This window comes from Rana temporaria, chromosome 3 (genome assembly GCF_905171775.1).
Source record: "Rana temporaria chromosome 3, aRanTem1.1, whole genome shotgun sequence".
NCBI lineage: Eukaryota > Metazoa > Chordata > Amphibia > Anura > Ranidae > Rana > Rana temporaria.
The window spans coordinates 154,319,853-154,341,651 of record NC_053491.1 but is presented as its reverse complement, the minus strand read 5'-3'; the positions used below and the strand labels follow the sequence as shown (position 1 = coordinate 154,341,651).

The window sequence follows — 21,799 nt, the reverse complement described above, 5'->3', positions numbered from 1 at the left end:
CCCTATTCCATGTCACAGCACAGAAGGTATCAACTTACCTTAAAAATATAATAATATAAATATTAATGGAGCAATAAAAAGTCACTCAACCACAAAAACCATGTAAAAATAGGTTTATTGATAGCTGGTGGAATGCATTTGATTCAGCATTACAGTGTCACTGAACATTAAGTTGTTGGGCATCTCATAAACACTATAATAATAATAATAATAATAGGTATATTAATAATGTGAAATTCGCTAGATTTGTTACTCTGAAACACTTGAGAAATTCATCTGGAATGGTATTTTATATTGCTAATGCAACATAACACATTTTTCATAGCACTAAACTAAGGGTATCTCAGTACATTAATTATATAGCTAATACGTTGTCATATCAAAAACAGTAGCACCTACTAGCAAACAATTGTCAGTAAACACCAGGAAGGTTCTATCCAAACTGACAGGGTTGGTGATTAATAAATAACCATTGTAACAGCACAATTTGCATTTGTATATTTATTGCTTTGATGTATTACTGTCCTAAATACTGTGGTTTTTAGTGTTAGAACAACAGTAACAAAGAAAAGATGGTTAATGTTTTTAACTTTTGGAAATAAACTGTTTTTTTTTCTTCTTTTTCTAAATGAAAATCATTGTCATTATAAAATTGAATACAAAAATAAACTCTATATTTGTTCTTCTATTCTAATAAATATGTGCTTTAATACCGCTCCATGTAAAACTGAAAAGTGTAACAATATCTTGATCCTGCAAAAAACACAGGGATGATTCCTGAAGAGTGATACAAAGAAAAGTCATAAGAACATAAAAGTAAGGGGTTACTATGTGCAACATTCCTATTTGTCCTTTGTTCCTATTTTCATAAACTTTCTCCAGCAATTCTTGGCATAATGTATCAATGAAATTAAGGTCAACTTAACAAACAAGAATATAGATTACGTTGTCTTATTATGGGAAAAAATATATACAATCTGCAAAAAATATATTTTAGCAAAAATAAACTATTTTGTAAGTTACTATTCAATGTATTGTTTTCTTGGTAAGGGGTGCAGTTAGGGCTCTGAAATAATGGAAGTTTTCAATTGCAATTTTATCAGAAATTGGAGCAGATGACCAAAAGAACAAAAATAACATCTGTTTTGCCATGAAATCCCCCAATGAGGAGCACTTTCTTGTGTTGTATACAATGCTGCTCTCTGTTTGTGCTCCTTACTGTAATCATACAATAGGTCAGCATAAAAGTTTTAAATATTTATTTTACAATTTACATCTCCCTTTAATGCTGCCATTTGATTTTTTTTTTTTTATATTTGACTATTTGGTGTTAGAACTGTTAACTACCGTTTTAAGAGTTATTAGTTTCATTTTTTATTGATTTAATATCGCCTGTTCCTGCTAAAGTTGTATGGTGTCAGTGGAATGCAAATATCTACCGAGTTTCCCCCAAAATAAGACCTACCCCCATAATAAGACCTAACAGGATTTTCAGGGAGGGCTGCAATATAAGCCCTACCCCGAAAATAAGACCTAGTTTGACATGGTTGTCTCCTCCTCTTCTGCTTGTCAGCGGGAGATCTCGACCCCCCCTCCCTCTGCAATGCTCGGCTTGCGGAAGATTGTACAGGAGGGCTATGGAAGCCGAGAACGGCACTCTCTCCTTCTTCTCCTGCCTGTCAGTGGGGGATGTCCACCCCCCTCCCCCTGCAATGCTCGGTGGAGAGCTCAAACTGGCTATAGAAAGCCCAGAGCCGCACTCAGATCTCCTTCTCCTGTCAGTGGGGGATGTCGGCCCCCCTCCCTCTGAAAAGTTTGGCTTGTGGAAGAGAGCTCAGGCAGGCTATGGAAGCCAGGAGCAGCGCTATAATAAGGTACCTGACACAATACATTTTACTTTACTTCACACAGGATTCCTGTCAGGCAGAGAGGGAGAGGGGTAGAGAAGTCCACACAATAGTAAGCCCTACCCCGAAAATAAGCCCTACCATGTTTTTGGCTGCCAAAATTAATATAAGACCCGGGCTTATTTTCGGGGAAACACGGTATCAGACCAACATAAATTGAAATGTGAAATACCATGACACACCAGCATCCAATTTCTTTAATATTCTCATGCTATGATGGAACAAAAATATTTTAGGGTTCATACTCAATGGGCTTAATAAACATTGCTTTTACAGGAATTTTACATTTTACTGTAGAAGCAGCTCAATGTTATCCTATGTGTTCATGTAGATTGGGAATTTTAGAGGCCTATTTTAAAGTCGTTGTAAAGGTAAAAGGTTTTTTACCTTAATGCATTTATGCATTAAGGTAAAAAAAACATTTTATGTCATGCCTTTGGCCTACAAGGAAATACAGCAATATCTTCTGGACTTGTAATTCAAATATTGTCCACTAGATCTCACTTTTAACAAAGGACTGTTGATGGGCAGTGTTCTATGGTAATGTACATTTCCTGTTGTGTTGCTGAAAACTGTCTTCACTTCCTATCACCACTCTCTCATCTCTTTTCCACTGGACAGTCCACATAGAGTCAGCTAAGCCTGCACCACATGTTTCCTAGGTCTTGATCCTCCTGGGACAGCATCACTGGTATGATAAAGACTGTTTATATGCCTAGTAGACATTTGTTTGTGTTCATATAATTCTTATATGTTTATTTATTTGTTTATCTCTAGTTTCACCATTATTCATACGCATCTTATATGGCCACCACCTGTTCATCGTAATAAAGATTCAAAGTTACAAACAGTCTGGTTATTTAGGATGCAAGGTTTAAGCTGTATCTTGAGCTACATACACGCCAGGAGCAAACGTGTAGCGAGAACAGAACATTTTAAGTGCAGCTTTCCCTCATCTGATCTCGGTCCAGCAATATGCACTCTGCAGTAGCTCTTCTCCTGGCTCTCATAGGCTTGGCTGAGAACAGCGGGAGCCTTTGGATCCTGCTGCTGTTAGTCAAAATCTGTCAGCAGAGAGCGCGGGGGGGGGGGGGCATGGACCAAGTAAGTATGACATGTTTTTTATTTTAATTAAAAAAAGTAACCTTTTAATATCACTTTAAGCTCAGCATTTAGAGGCAGGAGAAAAAAGCCCTTCTGGTTTTTAGTTTTGAGAGGAGTTTTCTGGCAGAATTAAAAAGCTGAACATTCCTAAATGCTTCTAAATGCTCTTAAACGCCTGCACGAAAACGCTCTATTTTGTCCTGCCAAAACAGCTGCCATTTTTTTAAGCCCAGTGTGCATAGATCCTTAATGTACATACAGATAGATGTAAATAATCCATAGTGATAATTTTGGTGTCTTAGAGTTTCTCAAAAAAAATAAAAATATTCAGACTCTCTTGGGGTGTGCTGTTATACCCATAAAGGTCTACTGATATCCAAAGTCTTCCTTTTGGCCCATTCACACTATAATTCAAAAGGCATCTTTGCCATAAGTTTTAACATGCACTCTACAAAGATTGATTTGACTTGTTTCCAATGTGGCGCAGAGCTGGGACTGAGTCCTTAAAAAAACAATACATTTTGTTTATCCATGAATTTAGCGTGTGTTGCAAAATATGGTTCATGAAAGTTACCTTGAACTGAAGAATCCAAGTACCATCACTTTATTATCCCCACAATGGTAGTTTGGTAAAATACTTTTAGTTTTATACACTACTTTTCATAACAGCCAAAAATACAGCATATAACTGGTATGTATATAAAATAATAATTCAAAACTTTAGACATTGTTCCAGCATCACACAATGTTCTAGACCAACCTTTCTCAAACTTTTTACCACTAAGAAGCCCATAGGCTGGGTTCACACTATTTTCTCCACATCCAATTCGCAAGTCAGTAGCCTGTGACCAATGGAGCCTTTTCACACAGCTCTGAGATGGCTGAGGAGCAAATTGCACAGGAGTCCTGTGCGTCTTCTGGTCCATTTCAGCCAAAATTTTGGACTGAAATTGGACCTGAATAGGTGAACAGGGACACACCGGACCCCTGCTGTGAGCTGCTCCATACAGAGATGTGAACACAGCCTCACAGTAATTTTCAGATCTCAGGGAACCACTGTTGAACAAATTATATGCAAAGCTCACTGTATATTAGTGTGCTAAGAAAGCTGTAGCTGTAGTGTATGTGACTAATGCAGATCATGTGTTAATGATTTCTTTCCCTATATGACATAATTATTTCCTGTAATAACCCTGAAATAAATGATAATGCCAGTCATAAAAGAAACTCAGACTGTGAAAATGATAGTGTTCCTTTACATTGGCAGTCAGTGTAGAACTGCCCCTTTGCACTGGTGGTCAGTGGAGAAATGCCTGCTTACCATATTGGTTGCCCCTTACATTGGCAGTTAATAAAGGAATGCTCCCTTACATTTGGTGTCAGTAAATATGTGCTTAAGTTGATGGTTTATGGAAAAAATGCACTGTAACCTTGTTGGTTGTAAGTGTGGTTTTCCTGTATATTGGTGGTCATTAAAGAAATGTCCCTTTACTTTGGTGGTAAGCAGAAAATTACCCCCTTACATTGATGGTCATTTTAGTTCTCCCTTAATTTGGAGGTCAGTAGTAGAGGTGTCCTGTTTTTGTGTCAGTGGTTACTTCCCTGAGAGACAAAAGCAGAGGTTTCACTGGTCCCAAATATTTATTTAGCTCTGCTGAGTGACACTGGGGTCAAATTTTGGAAAGCACCGGGAGATCACTGCCACTGATCAAGGAACCCTTACTAATCTCTGGAGGAATCCTAGTTAGGAAAGGCTGATCCAGACAGTTTTGGAACAGTGTTTAGCAAAAAAATAACTAGCAATAACAATAGTAATGTAATTATGATTTGCTGAAGGCTACTCAAATTGGCTATCTTAAAAAATTACATTGTACCCATTTTGATTCCCACTCTTTTCTTAAAGGGGTGGTTCCCCCGAATCTCTTTTTTTAAAAAAAAAACCTTTCTCCCGCGTATTAAATGTACATAAATGTACTCACCCGTCCCATTAATAGTAGCGCCGTAATTCTTGATTGAGCAAAAAGTAATGTTTATAAAATGAAGCGATGGACGTTTCCATCTTAGCTCCTGGCAGGCTGAAGCCCTGGCAGCCTGACGTCCGTGTCTTCCGGGTTGCGGTGAATGCTGAACTCCCAGCATTCACCGCTCTATCCCGTGCATGCGCAGTGTTGACGGCGGGCACGCCGTCAACACTGCACAGTTACTATGACAACGGCGTGGCGTGCTGAGAAGGACTCGCCCCCTGCAAAGTAAACTGAAGAGTGATCTTTTCTATCAGCTGCTCAGAAGACACTGAGCAGCTGATATAAAAGGTAAGTCTTTCCCAGATTGCAGAAAAATGTTACTTACTCTAACTTCTAGCATTCAAAATCTAATATATATACACATACACAAGAGAAAGTGATATTTCTATTATTTTTTACAATATATAACGATCTATTTATATATATATATATATATATATATATATATATATATATATATATATATATTCTTGGCAGCATCCGATGTAGCACCTTCTCTGATGGTATCCAGGTAAGTAATGGCGATGTAGACAGGTTACCAGTAATTAAAATGGCGCTATTGTAGCCGCCCGAGTAACATTACTGCCTGCAATGGTCATGTGACATGAGGAAATAGCGCGAGATAGCAGAAAATACTGCAGAGATTTCTCTGCAAGAAAACGTGACGCTGGGTGACGCTGCTTTCCCAGGAACCATAGCGGCTATCCACGAAAAAAATATACACGCCCACCGCCAGTGAGACAGACCCGGAAGTGCAGGCTTCTCGGCGCCGAAATAAAGGTAATGAAACCTTTAAAAAAATAGACGATGGCGAACTGTTTTTTGGAAAAATGTGCCCATGTGTTTAATCTTATGTTGCTAGATAGGTGGAACCATCCCTTTAAGTAAGACCCGAGGCAAATACACTACCTTTTTATTGGGGGAAAAATAGGGTTCATCGCATCTCAGAGAAGCTTGTCTCTGTTTGTGTACTCAGGATACAGAATTCTCTGTCAAAGAACATGACAATACTATGCTGGTTAATATTTAAATCAGTCCTACTACTGGTTCTGAATGGCTACAATGTAAGCTAAGAAGATCAACCTGTCTATTATTTCACTATTTCATTATGCATTCATTTTTATACAAAAATAAAGTGAAAAATATATTCTACTACTAAAAACTAAATGTTTCCTTTATATTGATATTATCAATATTAGTCTTATTTTTAATACTCGCATATTATTTAATTGTACTTACCTTTAATTAAGGTAAGAATTTGGCCCGTCAAACTAGCTCAAATGTTTATTAATTTCAAGAGCCAACCAAAATAAAAATGTAATCTCTTGGACCCTGTAATAAGATAAATACCCATATATTTTTCAGTTCTATGACAGTTGTCTGAGAATTGCCATAAAATTAATCACGTAAGACTGTCAAAGATGGATATCCTGCCAGGTAGGAATATAGTGTTACATAGCATTGTGTATGCATACTGCCCAAGTGTCATGCTGCTTTGTCTAATAGATTTACAGTAATTGTGCTTCACACGGCAGACGACATGGAAAAATCATTAGGTTCCCCCTGATAGTTGTGACAAAGCTGTGTATGGAAGCTGCTGCTTGCATATTTAGAATACATTCTTCCATGCTCATGCAGTGATTTTGCATGGTGGTCTGATGCAGCTCTCAAGCCTAGTAGTCCACAGAATTTATTATTGCCCTGGGCTCTTCAAAAGGGGCCAACATGACTTGCTTTGGTGGTATAACTGAAATGATGTCTGCTGGATCAGGGGAGGAAATAGCGATTATAAGTTCATCCCTATCTTCATATAGAGTGTTAATATGGAGTAAAGGATGAGTGGGGTTGCGGTTGAAGATAGTCATGGGCTCAGGCTTGACCTGACTGAGGGTAACACTTGACGCAGAGACGGCAGCGCTCACCATGTGACTTCCGCATGTGAGAAATGTTGCAGCAACATTATCACAGCTTTCAGATAATGGCTGATTTTCTTTCTCAATTCTTTTTGCAGATTTTGAAATATCTGTTATGAAAGAAGAAAAAACTTAGAATTTACAGAATATATAAAACATAGAGAAAAATATATACAATGCAGAGCAATAAAGAGCAATTCCATGGCATGGAAACTTGCAGAGAGTTAACTGAATCCATCTTAAGTAATCTGATTTCTGCATAATCTCCTGCAAAAAAAGGACATACTGACCCACAAAAGGTCAAAAGGTAGTGGAAAAGTTGAAATGAACTCCCTGAAATGTGTGCTGTGTAACCTCCTTTTGGGTTTATTTATTAAAGGCAGCAGATGGATGATGGAAGTCGGCAGAACTGCACCTCATTCACTAAACTATGGGAATAACAATAAAGTGAGCAGCATGAACTGAGAGCTACAGTGTCTCACAAAAGTGAGTACACCCCTCACATTTTTGTAAATATTTTATTATATCTTTTCATATAACACTGAAGAAATTACACTTTGCTACAAAGAAAGCCCCGGAGCCAAGGGAACCTAGGTTCAGGGGCCACATGACTGGGGGGGGGGGGGACGCTCTGAAGGGTGCACAGAGGAAGTGATGTAAGTTCAGAAGTTAATTTCTCTGCACAGGGGCGGGGCTAGCCAGCCCGCCCTGTGCTTGATATTTAAGCAGCAGGGGGCAGAGCAAGCCATTCGGGCGCGAACAGCTGAAGGGGTAGCACACAGTTAGCTTTGTCCCTCCCTCCCTGTAGGAAGTTGTCTGGTATGGGTTTGTGTGTTTTATGTTTTCTTTTTTGTTTGAGGTGGTGGCAGGGGTCTATGGTTCCTGAGGGTCGGATGGTGGTTGATATATACATATTTATATGGATATATTATATATGGTTGGTACGGGTTGGGGCCTGTAGCGGTATAGGCACCTTCCCTATCTGGGTAAATGGGCTTTTAGTCATCAGGCTGTATGAAGAAAGTAGGATCGAGTCATTCGTCTCTGAGCTAGTGGGAGCATGGCTAGAGGCCAGGATACGATGGTGATGATGGACAGCCGATGAGATAGCATTTTTTCTTACCTTTTCTCAGGAACCTCTGACACAGCAGAAAAAAGTTTATTTTGTTTGGGTTAAAATGTTTATCTGTTACTATATATATTTATTAACCACTTCAGCCCCAGACCATTTTGCTGGTCAATTGCGCGACCGTGCGACGTGGCTCCCAAACAAAATTGACGTCCTTTTTTCCCCCACAAATAGAGCTTTATTTTGGTGGTATTTGATCACCTCTACGATTTTTATTTTTTGCGCTATAAAAAAAATAGAGCAACAATTTTGAAAAAAAAAAAGAATATATTTTACTTTTTGCTATAATAAATATCCCCCAAAAATATATATATATAAAAAAATGTTTTCCTCAGTTTAGGCCAATACGTATTCTTCTACATATTTTTCGTAAAAAAAAATTGCAATAAGCGTTTATTGATTGGTTGGCGCAAAAGTTATAGCGTCTACAAAATAGGGGGTAGTTTATGGCATTTTTATTAATTTTTTTTTTTTACTAGTAATGGCGGCGATCTGCGATTTTTATCGGTACTGCGACCTTATGGCGGACACTTCGGACACTTTTGACACATTTTTGGAACCATTGGCATTTTTATAGCGATCAGTGCTATAAAAATGCATTGATTACTGTACAAATGTCACGGGAAGGGGTTAACACTAGGGGGCGAGGAAGGGGTTAATTATGTTCCCTAGGTGTGTTCTAACTGACAGGGGGATGGGACTGGCTAGGGGAAATGACAGATCGCTGTTCATACATTGTATGAACATGCGATCAGTCATTTCTCCCCCTGACAGGACCGGGAGCTGTGTGTTTACACACACAGCAGCTCCCGGTTCTCGCTCTGTAACGAGCGATCGCGGGTGCCCGGCACTGATCGCGCCCGCCGGGCACGCGAGTTGGCACCAGGGGTGAGCAGGGGGCGCGCGCACGTCTCCGGTGGCGTGCGTGCGCCCCTATTGGCTGAAATGCGAAATTACGTAATATTACGTGATTTCGCGCAGCCGAGCCGACCTGCCGCCGTAAAACTGCAGCGGCTGGTCAGCTAGTGGTTAAAGAGATATATATATATTTTATTAAAATGGTTATTTTATAACTTAATTTTATATATTTTGGATTTTAATAAAGGGGCCTTTGTTGGCCATTTAATCCAGAAGGTGTGGCATGGGATGGTAAGGTGGTTTAGGCCAGCAACCAAGCTAGCAGTACACCAGTCAAGTAAAGTAGTGAGTGTACAGCTTGTATAACAATGTACATTTGCTGTCTCCTCAAAATAACTCAACACACAGCCATTAATGTCTAAACAGCTGGCAACAAAAGTCAGTCGCAATGTTGCAGTACCGCTAAAAACCACAGATAACCGCCATTACTCGTAAAAAAAAAAAAAAATCTTTCCCATAGTTTGTAGACACTATGGGCCAGATTCACAGAGATTGGCGTATCTCTGTGCGGGCGTAGCGCATCTCATATGCGCTACGCAGACGTAACCTAGAGAGGCAAGTACAGTATTCACAAAGCACTTGCTCCCTAAGTTACGGTGGCGTAACGTAAATGGGCCGGCGTAAGCCCGCGTAATTCAAAGTAGGCTGGTAGTGGGCGTGTTGTATTATAATGAATCGTGACCCCATGTAAATCAAGCGCCGTACGAACGGCGCATGCGCGCGCATGCTCAGAATCACGTCTAATTTACGCCCTAAGATACGACGGCTCAATGGCAACGACGTGAACGTAACCTACGCCCAGCCCTATTCACGTACGACTTACGTAAACGACATAAAAACATAAGCTTGTTCCGACGTCCATACTTTGCATTACCTGCGCCTCATATAGCAGGGGTAACTTTACGCCGGACGTAAGCCTTACGTAAACGGCGTAGCTAAATCCGACGGGCGCAATTACGTTCGTGAATCGGCGTATCTAGGTAATTTGCATATTCGACGCGTAAATCTACAGAAGCGCCCCTTGCGGCCAGCGTTAATATACAACCCAAGATACGACGGCGTACGGCAACTTACGTCGGTCGGCTGAAGCCATATTTCAGGCGTATATAGTGTTAGGAATCAGGCGCATAGATACGACGGCGCATCTGGACACTTACGCTGCGTATCTGTAGATTCGCCAGCGTAAGTGTTCTCTGAATTTGGCCCTATAACTTTTGCACAAACCAATCAATATACGCTTATTGCGATCTATTTTTACCAAAAATATGTAGAGGAATATATATTGGCCTAAACTGATGAAGACATTTTTTTTATATATATATTTGGGGATATTTATTATAGCAAAAAGTAAAAAATATATATATATTTTTTTTAATTTACGCTTTTTTTCGTTTAAAGCGCAAAAAAATTAAAACCGCAGAGGTAATCAAATACCACCAAAATAAATCCCTATTTGTGGGAAAAAAGGACACAAATTTTCTTTGGGTACAGCATTGCATGACAGCGCAATTGTCATTTAAAGCGCCGCAGTGCCAAATTGTAAAACGTGCTCTGGTCAGGAAGTGGGTAAAATCTTCCGGGCTGAAGTGGTTAAAGACTTAGAGAAAATACTGTAATGATGTAATGTACCCAATAACATCTTAAAGTACACAAACCATAGACATCAGGTTAACTTAACATTTTGTCTCTTAAAAGCTCATCTTCTTTCAGCCTTCAGTTTGTAAAAAAGTTTGTTGCAACCTACGCATGTGTAATGTACAGTAGTGATGGTCATCTCCATCTCGCGACTGAGGTGAAAATTAGGCTTGTGCAATTCGTTTCGTAACTAATCGAAATTCGGACTAATTTAGCAATTTTTGGAGGTTCGGAAGCATTCGAATTTCCGAACAAAGCAATTACGAATAAAACCGAATCCGAAATAAATTATATCGCAAATAGCGAATGCCTTCGGCATAATTCGTTGTCGCGTTAATGCAGCCTAATTCAACAGCAAGTCGACTTGTTGTGATCCCGACCACACATCCAATAATAACACTCTCTGCTCTGCTCTCTGCTCCTCCCTCACCGTGCTGAACTTCCTCTCAAAATGGTGTACAGGGGCGGAGGCTATAGCCGCATGTCAAAAACGTACAAAGTACAAATCAATTCGAAGCACGTTAGGCAGCACCATTGTGAGAGAGACACGGAAAATTATAACTCAACGAACCAAAAAAAGTTACGAATCAACGAAAAACAATGTACTCTACCGAAAGTACGAATTATAACTCAACTAAATATAAGGCTTACATGAATACGAATCATTCCGATTCAACTAAAAATGACGCTTGCGAAAATACGAATTAGTCCGAACACGAAAAATCCCGTTTAGCAAAATTACGAATGATTACGAATCAACAGGACAGAAAAGAAACTAAACTAAACAAATTTTTCCGTTGTGCACAAGTCTAGTGCACACAAGTTCAATGTTATACCATTAGAGGGCATGCATGCGAAACCTCCAGAAACCTGAAAGGGGGGCCCCAAGGTTTTCCATGAAAAACCAAACTACTCTAAAGACAGGCTCTACCTACTCTACTCTACCTCCATGAATTTCAAAGTTAGTTTTCCGTTAGGTGCTGAAGTGTACTTTTTCTGGCTTATAAGGCTATTCAATTGCATAAGAGTAGGTCTAAAGGCTGGTACACACTGGCCGAATATCGGCCGGTATAACAGAAACCGGCCAACATTCGGTCAGTGTGTACAGCAGCCTGTCCTGCCAGTGCTGGCCGGTGTGTTCTGGAGGGTGGTGGCATTTATTCATAAATATTCTTATCATTTGCAACATCCTTTCCACCTTGTACACACCCATTTTCTATTTTTCACATATCGTATGGGCCGTCAACCCCACATGGCAAGTACTTTTCTTAGCCAATGCAATTCTATGTTTAATTGTATCTGGCTTGCTGTTTAAATTAGAAGAAATCTTAATAAATATTTGCCTTTTAAGAATGTTGAATCAGCATATAGACATTTCACTTTCAGGTGTAAAAGTCAAGGCATTTTTCTGCAAAGGAAACTGTGCTATTATATACAGCTATAGAAATACAAAACCATATCCAGTTCTACAATAAATACAATACATTTTGAAACATAAGTTATGCCATGTTTAATATGTGCTAAGCTATCAATAGAAGCAGGTATAAACACACAGCTTTCTGTAATGCTAAGCGTGAGACTATTACATCACACACATGTAAAACATATATAATATCTATATATATAGATCTATATATTTATATAGAGATCTACAGTGGGGATCGAAAGTTTGGGCACCCCAGGCAAAACATTTTTATTAATGTGCATAACGAAGCCAAGGAAAGATGGAAAAATCTCCAAAAGGCATCAAATTACAGATTAGACATTCTTATAATATGTCAAAAAAGTTAGATTTTATTTCCATCATTTACACTTTCAAAATTACAGAAAACGAAAAAATGGCGCCTGCAAAAGTTTGGGCACCCTGCAGAGTTAATATCTTGTACTGCCCCCTTTGGCAAGTATCACAGCTTGTAAACACTTGTTGTAGCCAACCAAGAGTCTTTCAATTCTTGTTTGAGGTATCTTTGCCCATTCTTCCTTACAAAAGTCTTTCAGTTCTTTGAGATCTCTGGGCTGTCTGTCACGCACTGCTCTTTTAAGGTCAATCCATAGATTTTCAATTATGTTGAGGTCAGGAGATTGTGAAGGCCATGGCAAAACCTTCAGTTTACGCCTCTTGATGTAATCCCCTGTGGATTTTGAGGTGTGTTTAGGATCATTATCCATTTGTAGAAGCCATCCTCTCTTTAACTTTAGCTTTTTCACAGATGGCATCAAGTTACCATCCAAAATTTGCTGAAATTTTATTGAATCCATTTTTCCTTCTACTCGTGAAATGTTCCCTGTGCCACTGGCTGCAATACAACCCCAAAGCATGATTGATCCAACCCAATGCTTAACAGTTGGACAGAGGTTATTTTCATTAAATTCTATGCCCTTTCTTCTCCAAACGTACCTTTGCTCATTCCGGCCAAAAAGTTATATTTTAACCTCATCGGTCCACAGAACTTGTTTCCAAAATGCATCAGGCTTGTCTATATGTTCATTTGCAAAGTTTAAACGCTGATTTTTGTGGTGAGGGCGTAGAAGAGGCTTTCTTCTGATGACTCTTCCATGAAGACCATATTTGTACAAGTATCTCTTTATAGTGGAATAGTGTACCACAACTCCAGGTTTTGAATTGCTTTTCTCACAATCCTGCGAGCTGTTCTGTCTGATATTTTTCTACCAGATCTTGCTTTAACTTCCACTGTTCCTGATGACTGCAATTTCTTAATTACATTCCGAACAGAGGATATTGATATCTGAAAACGCTTTGCTATCTTCTTATAGCCTTCTCCAGCTTTGTGAGCGTCAACTATTTTCAGTTTCAGTTTTCTAGACAACTGCTTAGAAGAACCCATGGTGCTGATTGTTGGGGCAAGGTCAGATGAATCTGGGCATTTAAAACCTTTGAGATTGACATCACCTGGTCTTCCCAGACGATGATTGAGAACAATGACACTGGCAGGTCTCAGCTTTGCAAAGGGGGCAGTGCATGCTATAAATTCTGCAGGGTGCCCAAACTTTTGCAGACGCAATTTTTTTGTTTTCTGTAATTTTGAAAGTGTAAATGATGGAAATAAAATCTAACTTTTTTTTACATATTATAAGAATGTCTAATCTGTAATTTGATGTCTTTTGGAGATTTTTCCATCTTTCCTTGGCTTCGTTATGCACACTAATACAAATTTTTACCTGGGGTGCCCAAACTTTCGATCTCCACTGTATATATATATATAGATAGATATATATATGTACGACTTTGACAAAAGCTTTTATTTCTTCAATTAATCTTGTTTGTTTGTCTTGATTGTTATGCGATACTGTGACACATGCAAGAAAACTACAGGGAAGTAGGCATTGCAGGGGCTAACCTTTGTGTTTTAAAATAGAAATATACATAACCTATTAAAATGTACTCGTTCTACCTCAGCAAGAGAATCTGCTCTAAAAATTCATACCAGATGGTATCTGACCCCTTCCAAAATAAACTCGTTTTATCCCACGGTAGCCCCCACTTGCTTTAGGGGTTGCCCTGATCAAGGCACTATTTTACATACCTTCTGGAACTGCAAATTTCTAGACCCCATATGGTCACTTGCAACAGCCAAGATTGAACATATCACAGGTAGAAAAGTTCCCCTTAATCCCATGGTGTGTTTATTATTCGCATCTATACCTAATATACCTATTAAACATGTTAGACTGATTCACACACTTTTTAATTCAATTCACTGGATGATTGCTTTTAATTGGCACTCTTCAAATGTCCCATGGTCCCAAGTTTTAAATAGAATGGAACAAATCAAACTCTCAGAGCTAATCCACCATACTCTCTTTGACACAATGCATGTTTTCAAAAAGAAATGGTCCCCTTGGGATATAGCACTTCCGTGAAAATTTTCTAACTTATCAGATGTCCATAATGTAGCTGGACTGTAATGTTTTACCATTTTCATCTTTACATGTTTCATGTTTTATATATCACATGTCAAGTACAAGCATGTTTAGTTTGATTGTACCTTTTGCTTCTGTAATGACTCTGTATTAATCTTTGACCTTTTGATATAATAAAATCGTTTGTAAACAAAAAAAAAATAGAAATATAGATCTACACACAGTCATACCTGGTTTAATAAGTGGAACTTAATCTTTGAGAACTGTGCCTATCATCAAATCTATTAAAAAGTGCCATAAGGTTCAGGTCAAATGCATAATCTATACTTTTCTTATTTATTCTTAAAAAAAATACACAATAAATGCATTAGGACAGTGCTGAACTCTTAAGTTTGTGTTCCTGCTATATTTTTGCTGGCTTCAAATAATGATAAAATGCAGTTAGTCAGTACTGTTGAGGTGTGATTATTCATTATATTTTCAGTGACTGCATGGTTGTGAAAGATCCAAATCTGCACCTTAAAAGGCTCGTACACACTATAAGAAAATCCAAACAATGTTCGTGCTATTTTCGTATAGTGTGTACAAAACTTTTGACAGCTGGTTCCGAATTTGCGTACGATAATTTCCAAAGGGACAAGCTCCAACATTATTCTTGTAGGGGAACAAAATGAATGATTTTAGTTTAATGTGTACCGTTTTCGTACGATATTTGTACATGAAAAATCCGAAAAGAAAGACTGCACATGATCAAAAACATTAAACAGCAAAAAAAGCCTTTGTCGTACGAATTTTTTTGTGAGAATATTCATACAAATTTTCGTTCATCGGTTTCAATTTTAAGGGCTATCACAGGCTATAGCTACACAGACCAGGAGGGTAGATCTTCATTCACTTTAAAAAAAATCTTACCTTTTACATGTGCAGTCATAGTATCTTCCTGACTTGGGAAACCATTCTCTTGGCTTTCAGACATGGCTATTGGAGCGCTGTCCTGCATCTCTGACTTGGGTTTTTTGCTACTAAGAACATATGGTTGGACATCTAATGAGAAGTGTCGAGCATGTTTTTTCTCAACAGTAGTGATTGCAATTGTACTAGTGTCACATTTTTGAGATGCATGAGGTGAAGATTTTGAAGAAGCCTCCAAAAGTGGAGCTATTAAGGTGTCTGTTGCAGTTTTCCTTCTCATTGGCTTTGGCTTCTCCGGTTTACTATTTTCAACTTTCATTATGGCTACTTGTTCCTTAAAGGGTTGGGGTAGAGGATTGCTACTGGGGATCCACTTCATTTTCTTTCTAGGACGCTTTATAACAAGGTGTTCATTAACATCAATATCTGCTGGGTCAACACTTGGGTCAACTGTCTGCATACCAGAGTTCCTCATGGTGGGAGTGGTATCATAATTAGACTGCGCTAATGCTGCAAGTAATTGCCGAACCACATTGTCATACATTAAGTCACTCTCATTGGTAATAAAATCTAGACGATTTAAGGATTTGATATGATCACGATTTTCATTGCAAAACATGGCAAGAATATTTATATCACAAAACTGGGATTTCTGCCACTGCTTCTTAGTCTTTATGCCAACTTTATTTAATTTGTCAAAAATGAAGTTGGATTTTCTGACGATGAAGAGATGTATTAAGTTGACAAGAATTATTAAATTCATTAAACTAAGTAGAAAAATATCTACTGAAGCAATGATTCTTTGGAGTTGAACAGATGGCAATTTGCAGTTTACCCTTATGTGCAACTTTGAGTTACTGGTTTTAAGATGAGGCTCTCCCAACGCACAGGTAAATTCATTCTGCTTCTGAGTTGCATAATATGTGCTTAGATAAGTAATAGGCATGATGCTTAGACATATGATGAGCAAATGTCTGGATAAATATAGTTTGGCTAAAAAGTTACTGCGACCTCTTCGTTCAAGGTACTTTTCAAATAGGTTTTGTTCGGGGCTTTTTTCCTTCTCTGCATTTTCTATGATTTCTCTTTTCTCTTTTTCTGTAATGCCTGGACCTTTTGACTGAATTTGCTTTTCAATTTTGGGAGCACGGCCCTCTGCTGCTCTATGATAACAATTGTCGATTTCTTGAAGCAGGAAGTTCAGCTCTGAAGTCAACCTAGTGGAAGCTAGGAACTCCCATCCAAGAGCAGGAATGTACATGATTCCAGCAAAGGCCAGAAGAGCATATGGGAAAAACTTGTGCTCAAACAATGAAGGCCAATGACTGGCGTTCACCCCTGGTAAAGCATCCTTAAGTTCTGTCCAGCAATATCCTCTGGCGTACAAGGCTTGATCCCGGGTGAAGTTGTGAGGTGTATAGCAGTATATAGGCTCCTCTGTATAACAGAGAGAAAAGTCACTGCTGTGGGGTTAACCTAAAAAGAAGCTCTGAAAAATAAATACATTTGAAGTGATAAAACTATAGTATAGTATAACTATAGTATATTGGCCAAACAAATGTCACATTCCCTTTACAGCATATATAACAATACCACAGGTCAAGGGTAGGCAAGACACAGGTATGCATATGCTAAAGCCAAAATAGTAACCTTCTTAAACACAGGGCAAGCTGCTGTGTTTGTATTATACACATGTCAAATATTTGTAAGTTTTAAAGAAAATATGTGAAAAAAAATTAAAATACACACTCATCTGCCACTTGACTTACCTTTAGAGTGGCTTCTAACCTCTTTGATCTCTGCTATCCCCAAAATAGGGTAGGTAATTTCCAGTATTGTCACTGGTAAATGATCACTCTGCGTTACAGAACTTACTACCCATATGACATCACAGCTACCCCGTACCTGGAAGTACCAGGATTGTGATTGATTTTCAGTGGGCATCAGAGAAGTGTGAAAGGGTCAATAAGGATAATTTTAAGCACTAGAGATTTCCTAGTGCAGATCGGGGGGGGGGGGGGTTGTCTTTAAATTTTAAAGCAGGTTTGCTTTAGTGGAGGTGAGATCTTTACCATAATCTCAGTCATTAGAATAAATACGTCCTTTTACTGCATGCAGCATCTTTACAGAATACATGTCTGATGCTGTCTGTGGCCAAAGTAAAGATCAGTGGTTTCTCACTGCACATTAAAGACAGTCCAGGTATGACAGCTACTCTCTACCAACTCCTGAGCAATTGTGAACACTCTCAATGTAAACAATAAGAACCTAAATAAGTAACTGAGTAAGCATATAATAAGACATTCATATGTATGAAGGACACCTCATGGTAAGATTTACACAAGAGTTTTTGTTTTAAAATCGGGGTTCTTATTTTTAATAAAATGTTGAAAAACTGGTCTTAATTAATTTAGAAACAAAAAACTTAGAGGTGATCTCATGAATTCATTGTGTAAAAATATATCAATGTTACTAATAATAAAAAAATATTTTGGCAAATTCATTTTTATCCCAAGAATTGTATAAAGGACAAGAGGACATCAGCTGATAATTGAAACAAGGAAATTGTGCCATCAGTATATGAGTAATTCATCACAAAGCATTTCTGGCCGTTGCCATCTTGAGTAAAGGCAGATGATTCATGTAGCATTTACTGTTCTTCCTGAAATCTGTCTGCCCTTAGCTCAGGCATGCAGGCAGGAGGCTATGCTTAGCTGATAAAACCCCTTCTCCGCTCCTGAAGACTCCTGGGATGTATGACATTATTTGCCTAGAAGTAACTGAAGAAATGTAACAAAAAAAAGTTTAAATCAAGTAAATATGAAATGCATTACTTTCCTATCTATTTACTAATGTTAGCCGCAGATAGATTAAAAATAGTTAATGTTGATTGAGAGAGTGAAGTTCTGCTTTGGGATGTCACTATGTACCAATAAACTGAATTTTTAATAATAAGATTTAGCTTTATAATCTGTTTGTAACATCTAGCTATGATTGCATACATTATTATCAACAGGATAGAGGCTAACAGGGAACCTGACAGCGGTTCTTACCCCTTCCCACTTTACTGCAAAGAAAAGTTTTTACTGCTCTCTGTGCCCATTTTAGCAAGTTTTACTGCATATCATGTCTTGCAGCAGTTACCTGGCTGATTAATTATATGTTCTTTATTCATGCATTTGACAGTAATATCACATTTCAAGAAAAAAATTATTGTATTACTTAAAATGATAGGAATACATTATTTGTATTACTTGTGAGCATTGTTTCTTTAACCCAGCCTATGGTCAACATAGAACAAGCTTAAAGGAAACCTGTGGAGAAATATGTAGGCTGCCATTGGTGACTGCTCTTCTAATTCCCTGGCTATAATGCTGATCATTTAGCTGCATTACTTTTAAGACCTGGAACAAATATGTCAATCAGATGTTATGACTTCAGTTACTGCTTACTTATTTTAGATCAGTAATTCAGAAATGACTAAAGCTGCAGACTGCCAGGCAGTCTAGGGTTGGAGGAATAAACTGTAATATTTGTCTTTTTCCTTGCTCTCCTAGTCTTCCCTTCCCTTCATCGCTCTGCTGGTCACTGGCTTTCCAATGTCATCACATACAATGCAAGACCAGCAGTCCTGTACTGTAAATGTGGATGGTGAGGACCTATGCATATCCTGGGAGAACTGAAGAGCAAAAGACAGGGCTAACTGCTGTGGGGAGTGAGAAATAAGGTAAGTACTATGTATTTACAAATAGCAAGTACCCCAACCTCTAACTGGCCTTTGCAACAAGGAGCCCACGGAAGGACAACAAATGTCAAAAAACAACAAACAAAAATTCCCAGCTCACTTGCCAGTCAACCTGCAACAAACTGAATTTACCCTAACGGTTCACATCAAAACCAAGGGCTTTAGACTGCACACATTTGCAAATACATGAGTAAGCTGCAGCAGCCACGTCATGGCACCCCAGTGTACTGCAGTCCTAACATTATCATTCTGAGAGTCTCCTGAGTTGGAGCACATAAGTTGTTGAGCGGGGTGACGAGGATTGAAGTTGTTGAGCGGGGGCTTGCTGCGAATCGGAGTTGATGAGTGGGGGGGCCGCGGATTAAAGTAGTTGGGCGAGGGGGGGGGGTATGCCCCATGTTGCCTCTCACCTGTGCACAGCCTGTCAGTTCTCCTTTTCCCTTCACCTGCCGCAGTCCACACACCGCTCCGGTCATTGTAGCATGTCTCCCCTCAGACCTTTTCCTCCTCCTTCCGTGCTTCCCCTAATTAACCCATTCGCGGGACTGCGGGAAGATGCAGTCTGTGCGGGAAAGTCCCGCAGAATCCCGCAGAATCCATGCGGGTTGGGAGGTATGCATATATCATAATGGATAGATGCCTGGAGGGAGCCCACCCCTCCATAAAGGTATAGGGACTCACTGGACACCCAGCAATTGTACAATGGCAGTGAAGGTGTCTAGTGTGTCCCCTCACCAATTAACCAACAGTACAAACAAATGGCAAGCACCCCATCCTCTAACTGGCCTTTGCAACAAGGAGCACATGGAATTACTATGTATTCTTCTACCCCTAGAGCGTGTGGGGAACTGCAAGGTTAATTTTTTTTCTACTATCCTGGAGGTTGACTTTAATCCAAACTTTAGGTTCCACTATGTTTTTTTTTTCGCTCTTAACAGTCAATAAAGTATATTAGCAAGTATACTGGTACTTGTACAATTTACTTCCAACGAGAAAATTCATATAAGTCCATAGATACAGTAAGGGAAAAAGAGGATTTGATCCCCTGCTGATTTTGTACGTTTGCCTATTAACAAAAAAGATGATCAGCCTATAATTTTAATAGTAGGTTTATTTTCTTGTTCAATAATGTTTATTGTAGGTATATTAAAAATGTACAATACAAATGCACAGGCTTATCCAACTTAAACATATGTTTATTTTAGGGGAAAAATCCAAATTTAAAAGGTGGTCAGAACCATTATGTCAACACCTCCTTAGTGGGCTTTCCTGTCAATAATAGGCAGGATCCTGTTCCTTAAAATCATGAATAACAGCACAGTGCTTGTGCTGTGAAATTTTGCATCCTGTATCATATAAAAAACATGGTTAATCCTGTCAGTTTCTGCCCTCCCCTCTGTAAACTGATGATGTTTAATCATGGTTGCTAAGCCCTGACACCTGCAGCCACTTGTGTTTGTCAAATGCAGCCACTTGTGCCCATCATATGCAGCCACTTGTGACCGTTAAATGCAGCCATTTGTGCCCATCAAATGCAGCCACTTGTGCCCATCAAATGCCACAAATGTGATCCCCGTCTGGCCGCTGTCTGCCCAGCACTTACCCCATCTTAGTGGCGGGTCAGGCAGCAGGTGTTGGCAAGAAAATGTGGGATGGCTCTGGCATCCTCCATGCTTTCCCCTCCTCTCTTCTTCGGTCTGCTAGGTGTCCAATCGGGGCACCTGTGCCTTCAGCCAATCAGGTGACAGGTATTAGACCCGTGCTACCTGATTGGCGGAGAGGCGGTTCAGTGTTAGAAAAGCAAATATTAATTTGCTTTTCTAACACATCTAGGTGGATTGCGAGCACAATGCTTTGCGCTTCAAGTCCATCTTTTTTGAAGCCTATTAGAGCCTATGGTTCTAAACAGGTGCTTCAAAAAAACACCCCCGCCGCTGGAATTCAGGCGCCTGGCGTCCAAAAAGGGGCCAGACGCCTGAAAAGGGGGTGATAGTGGTGGCCATAGATAGATTTATGCTATGCATGAATCTATCCATTAGTCATAGAGGGGGTGGCTGGAGAGAGGGGGCAGCACTCGTGCGCCCCTAAAGTGATTGTAAGCCTTCGCTCACTGTCAGAAGTTTTTTTACCTTAATGCGTAGGATGCATTAAGGTAAAAAAAACATCAGGGGTTACAACCCCTTTAATGAATGGGTCGTCCCTGAAACCTACCATTAAAATTATAGACTGATCATTTCTTTATCAGTGGACAAACAAACAAAATCAGCAAGAGGTCAAATACTTTTTTCCCTCACAGTAATAAGAGGACAAGGAGCATCACAGGAAGCCAATAAGAAAACAATCGGTGCTACTAATTTGATGAAAAGTGAAAACTGATTGGGAACTATTTATGTTATCCTATTAAATAAAATCTACAACGTTGGTCAGCTATTAAATCTACTTTGTGTTTTCTCTTAAAAAATAAAAATTAAATAATTTTCTCTGGTAGGTCATTCCCCATATTACAGTAACTGGAATCTGGACAAGCTGTAACTGTAATCAGACACAGATGGCAGGGAACAGAATCATTCCGCTGTATATGAAAAAGTCACAAAGGAATATGTAGTGTCGACAAATAATGCACATGTAAG

General features: G+C 39.1%; 1 protein-coding gene across 3 annotated transcripts in view; it reads right to left on the bottom strand.

Moving 5' to 3' along the window:
* Positions 1–5,933: 5,933 nt before the first annotated feature.
* Positions 5,934–21,799, bottom strand: part of PANX2 (pannexin 2) — a 70,681-nt gene continuing 54,815 nt past the window's right edge. For all 3 annotated transcript variants that reach the window (XM_040343676.1, XM_040343674.1, XM_040343675.1), the window contains exons 3-4: positions 15,425–16,861; positions 5,934–7,058 (exon numbers count right to left, since the gene is read on the bottom strand). In XM_040343676.1, the coding sequence (XP_040199610.1) occupies positions 6,709–7,058; positions 15,425–16,861 (1,787 nt within the window). In that variant the 3' untranslated portion in view covers positions 5,934–6,708. The remainder of the gene's footprint in view (positions 7,059–15,424; positions 16,862–21,799) is intronic.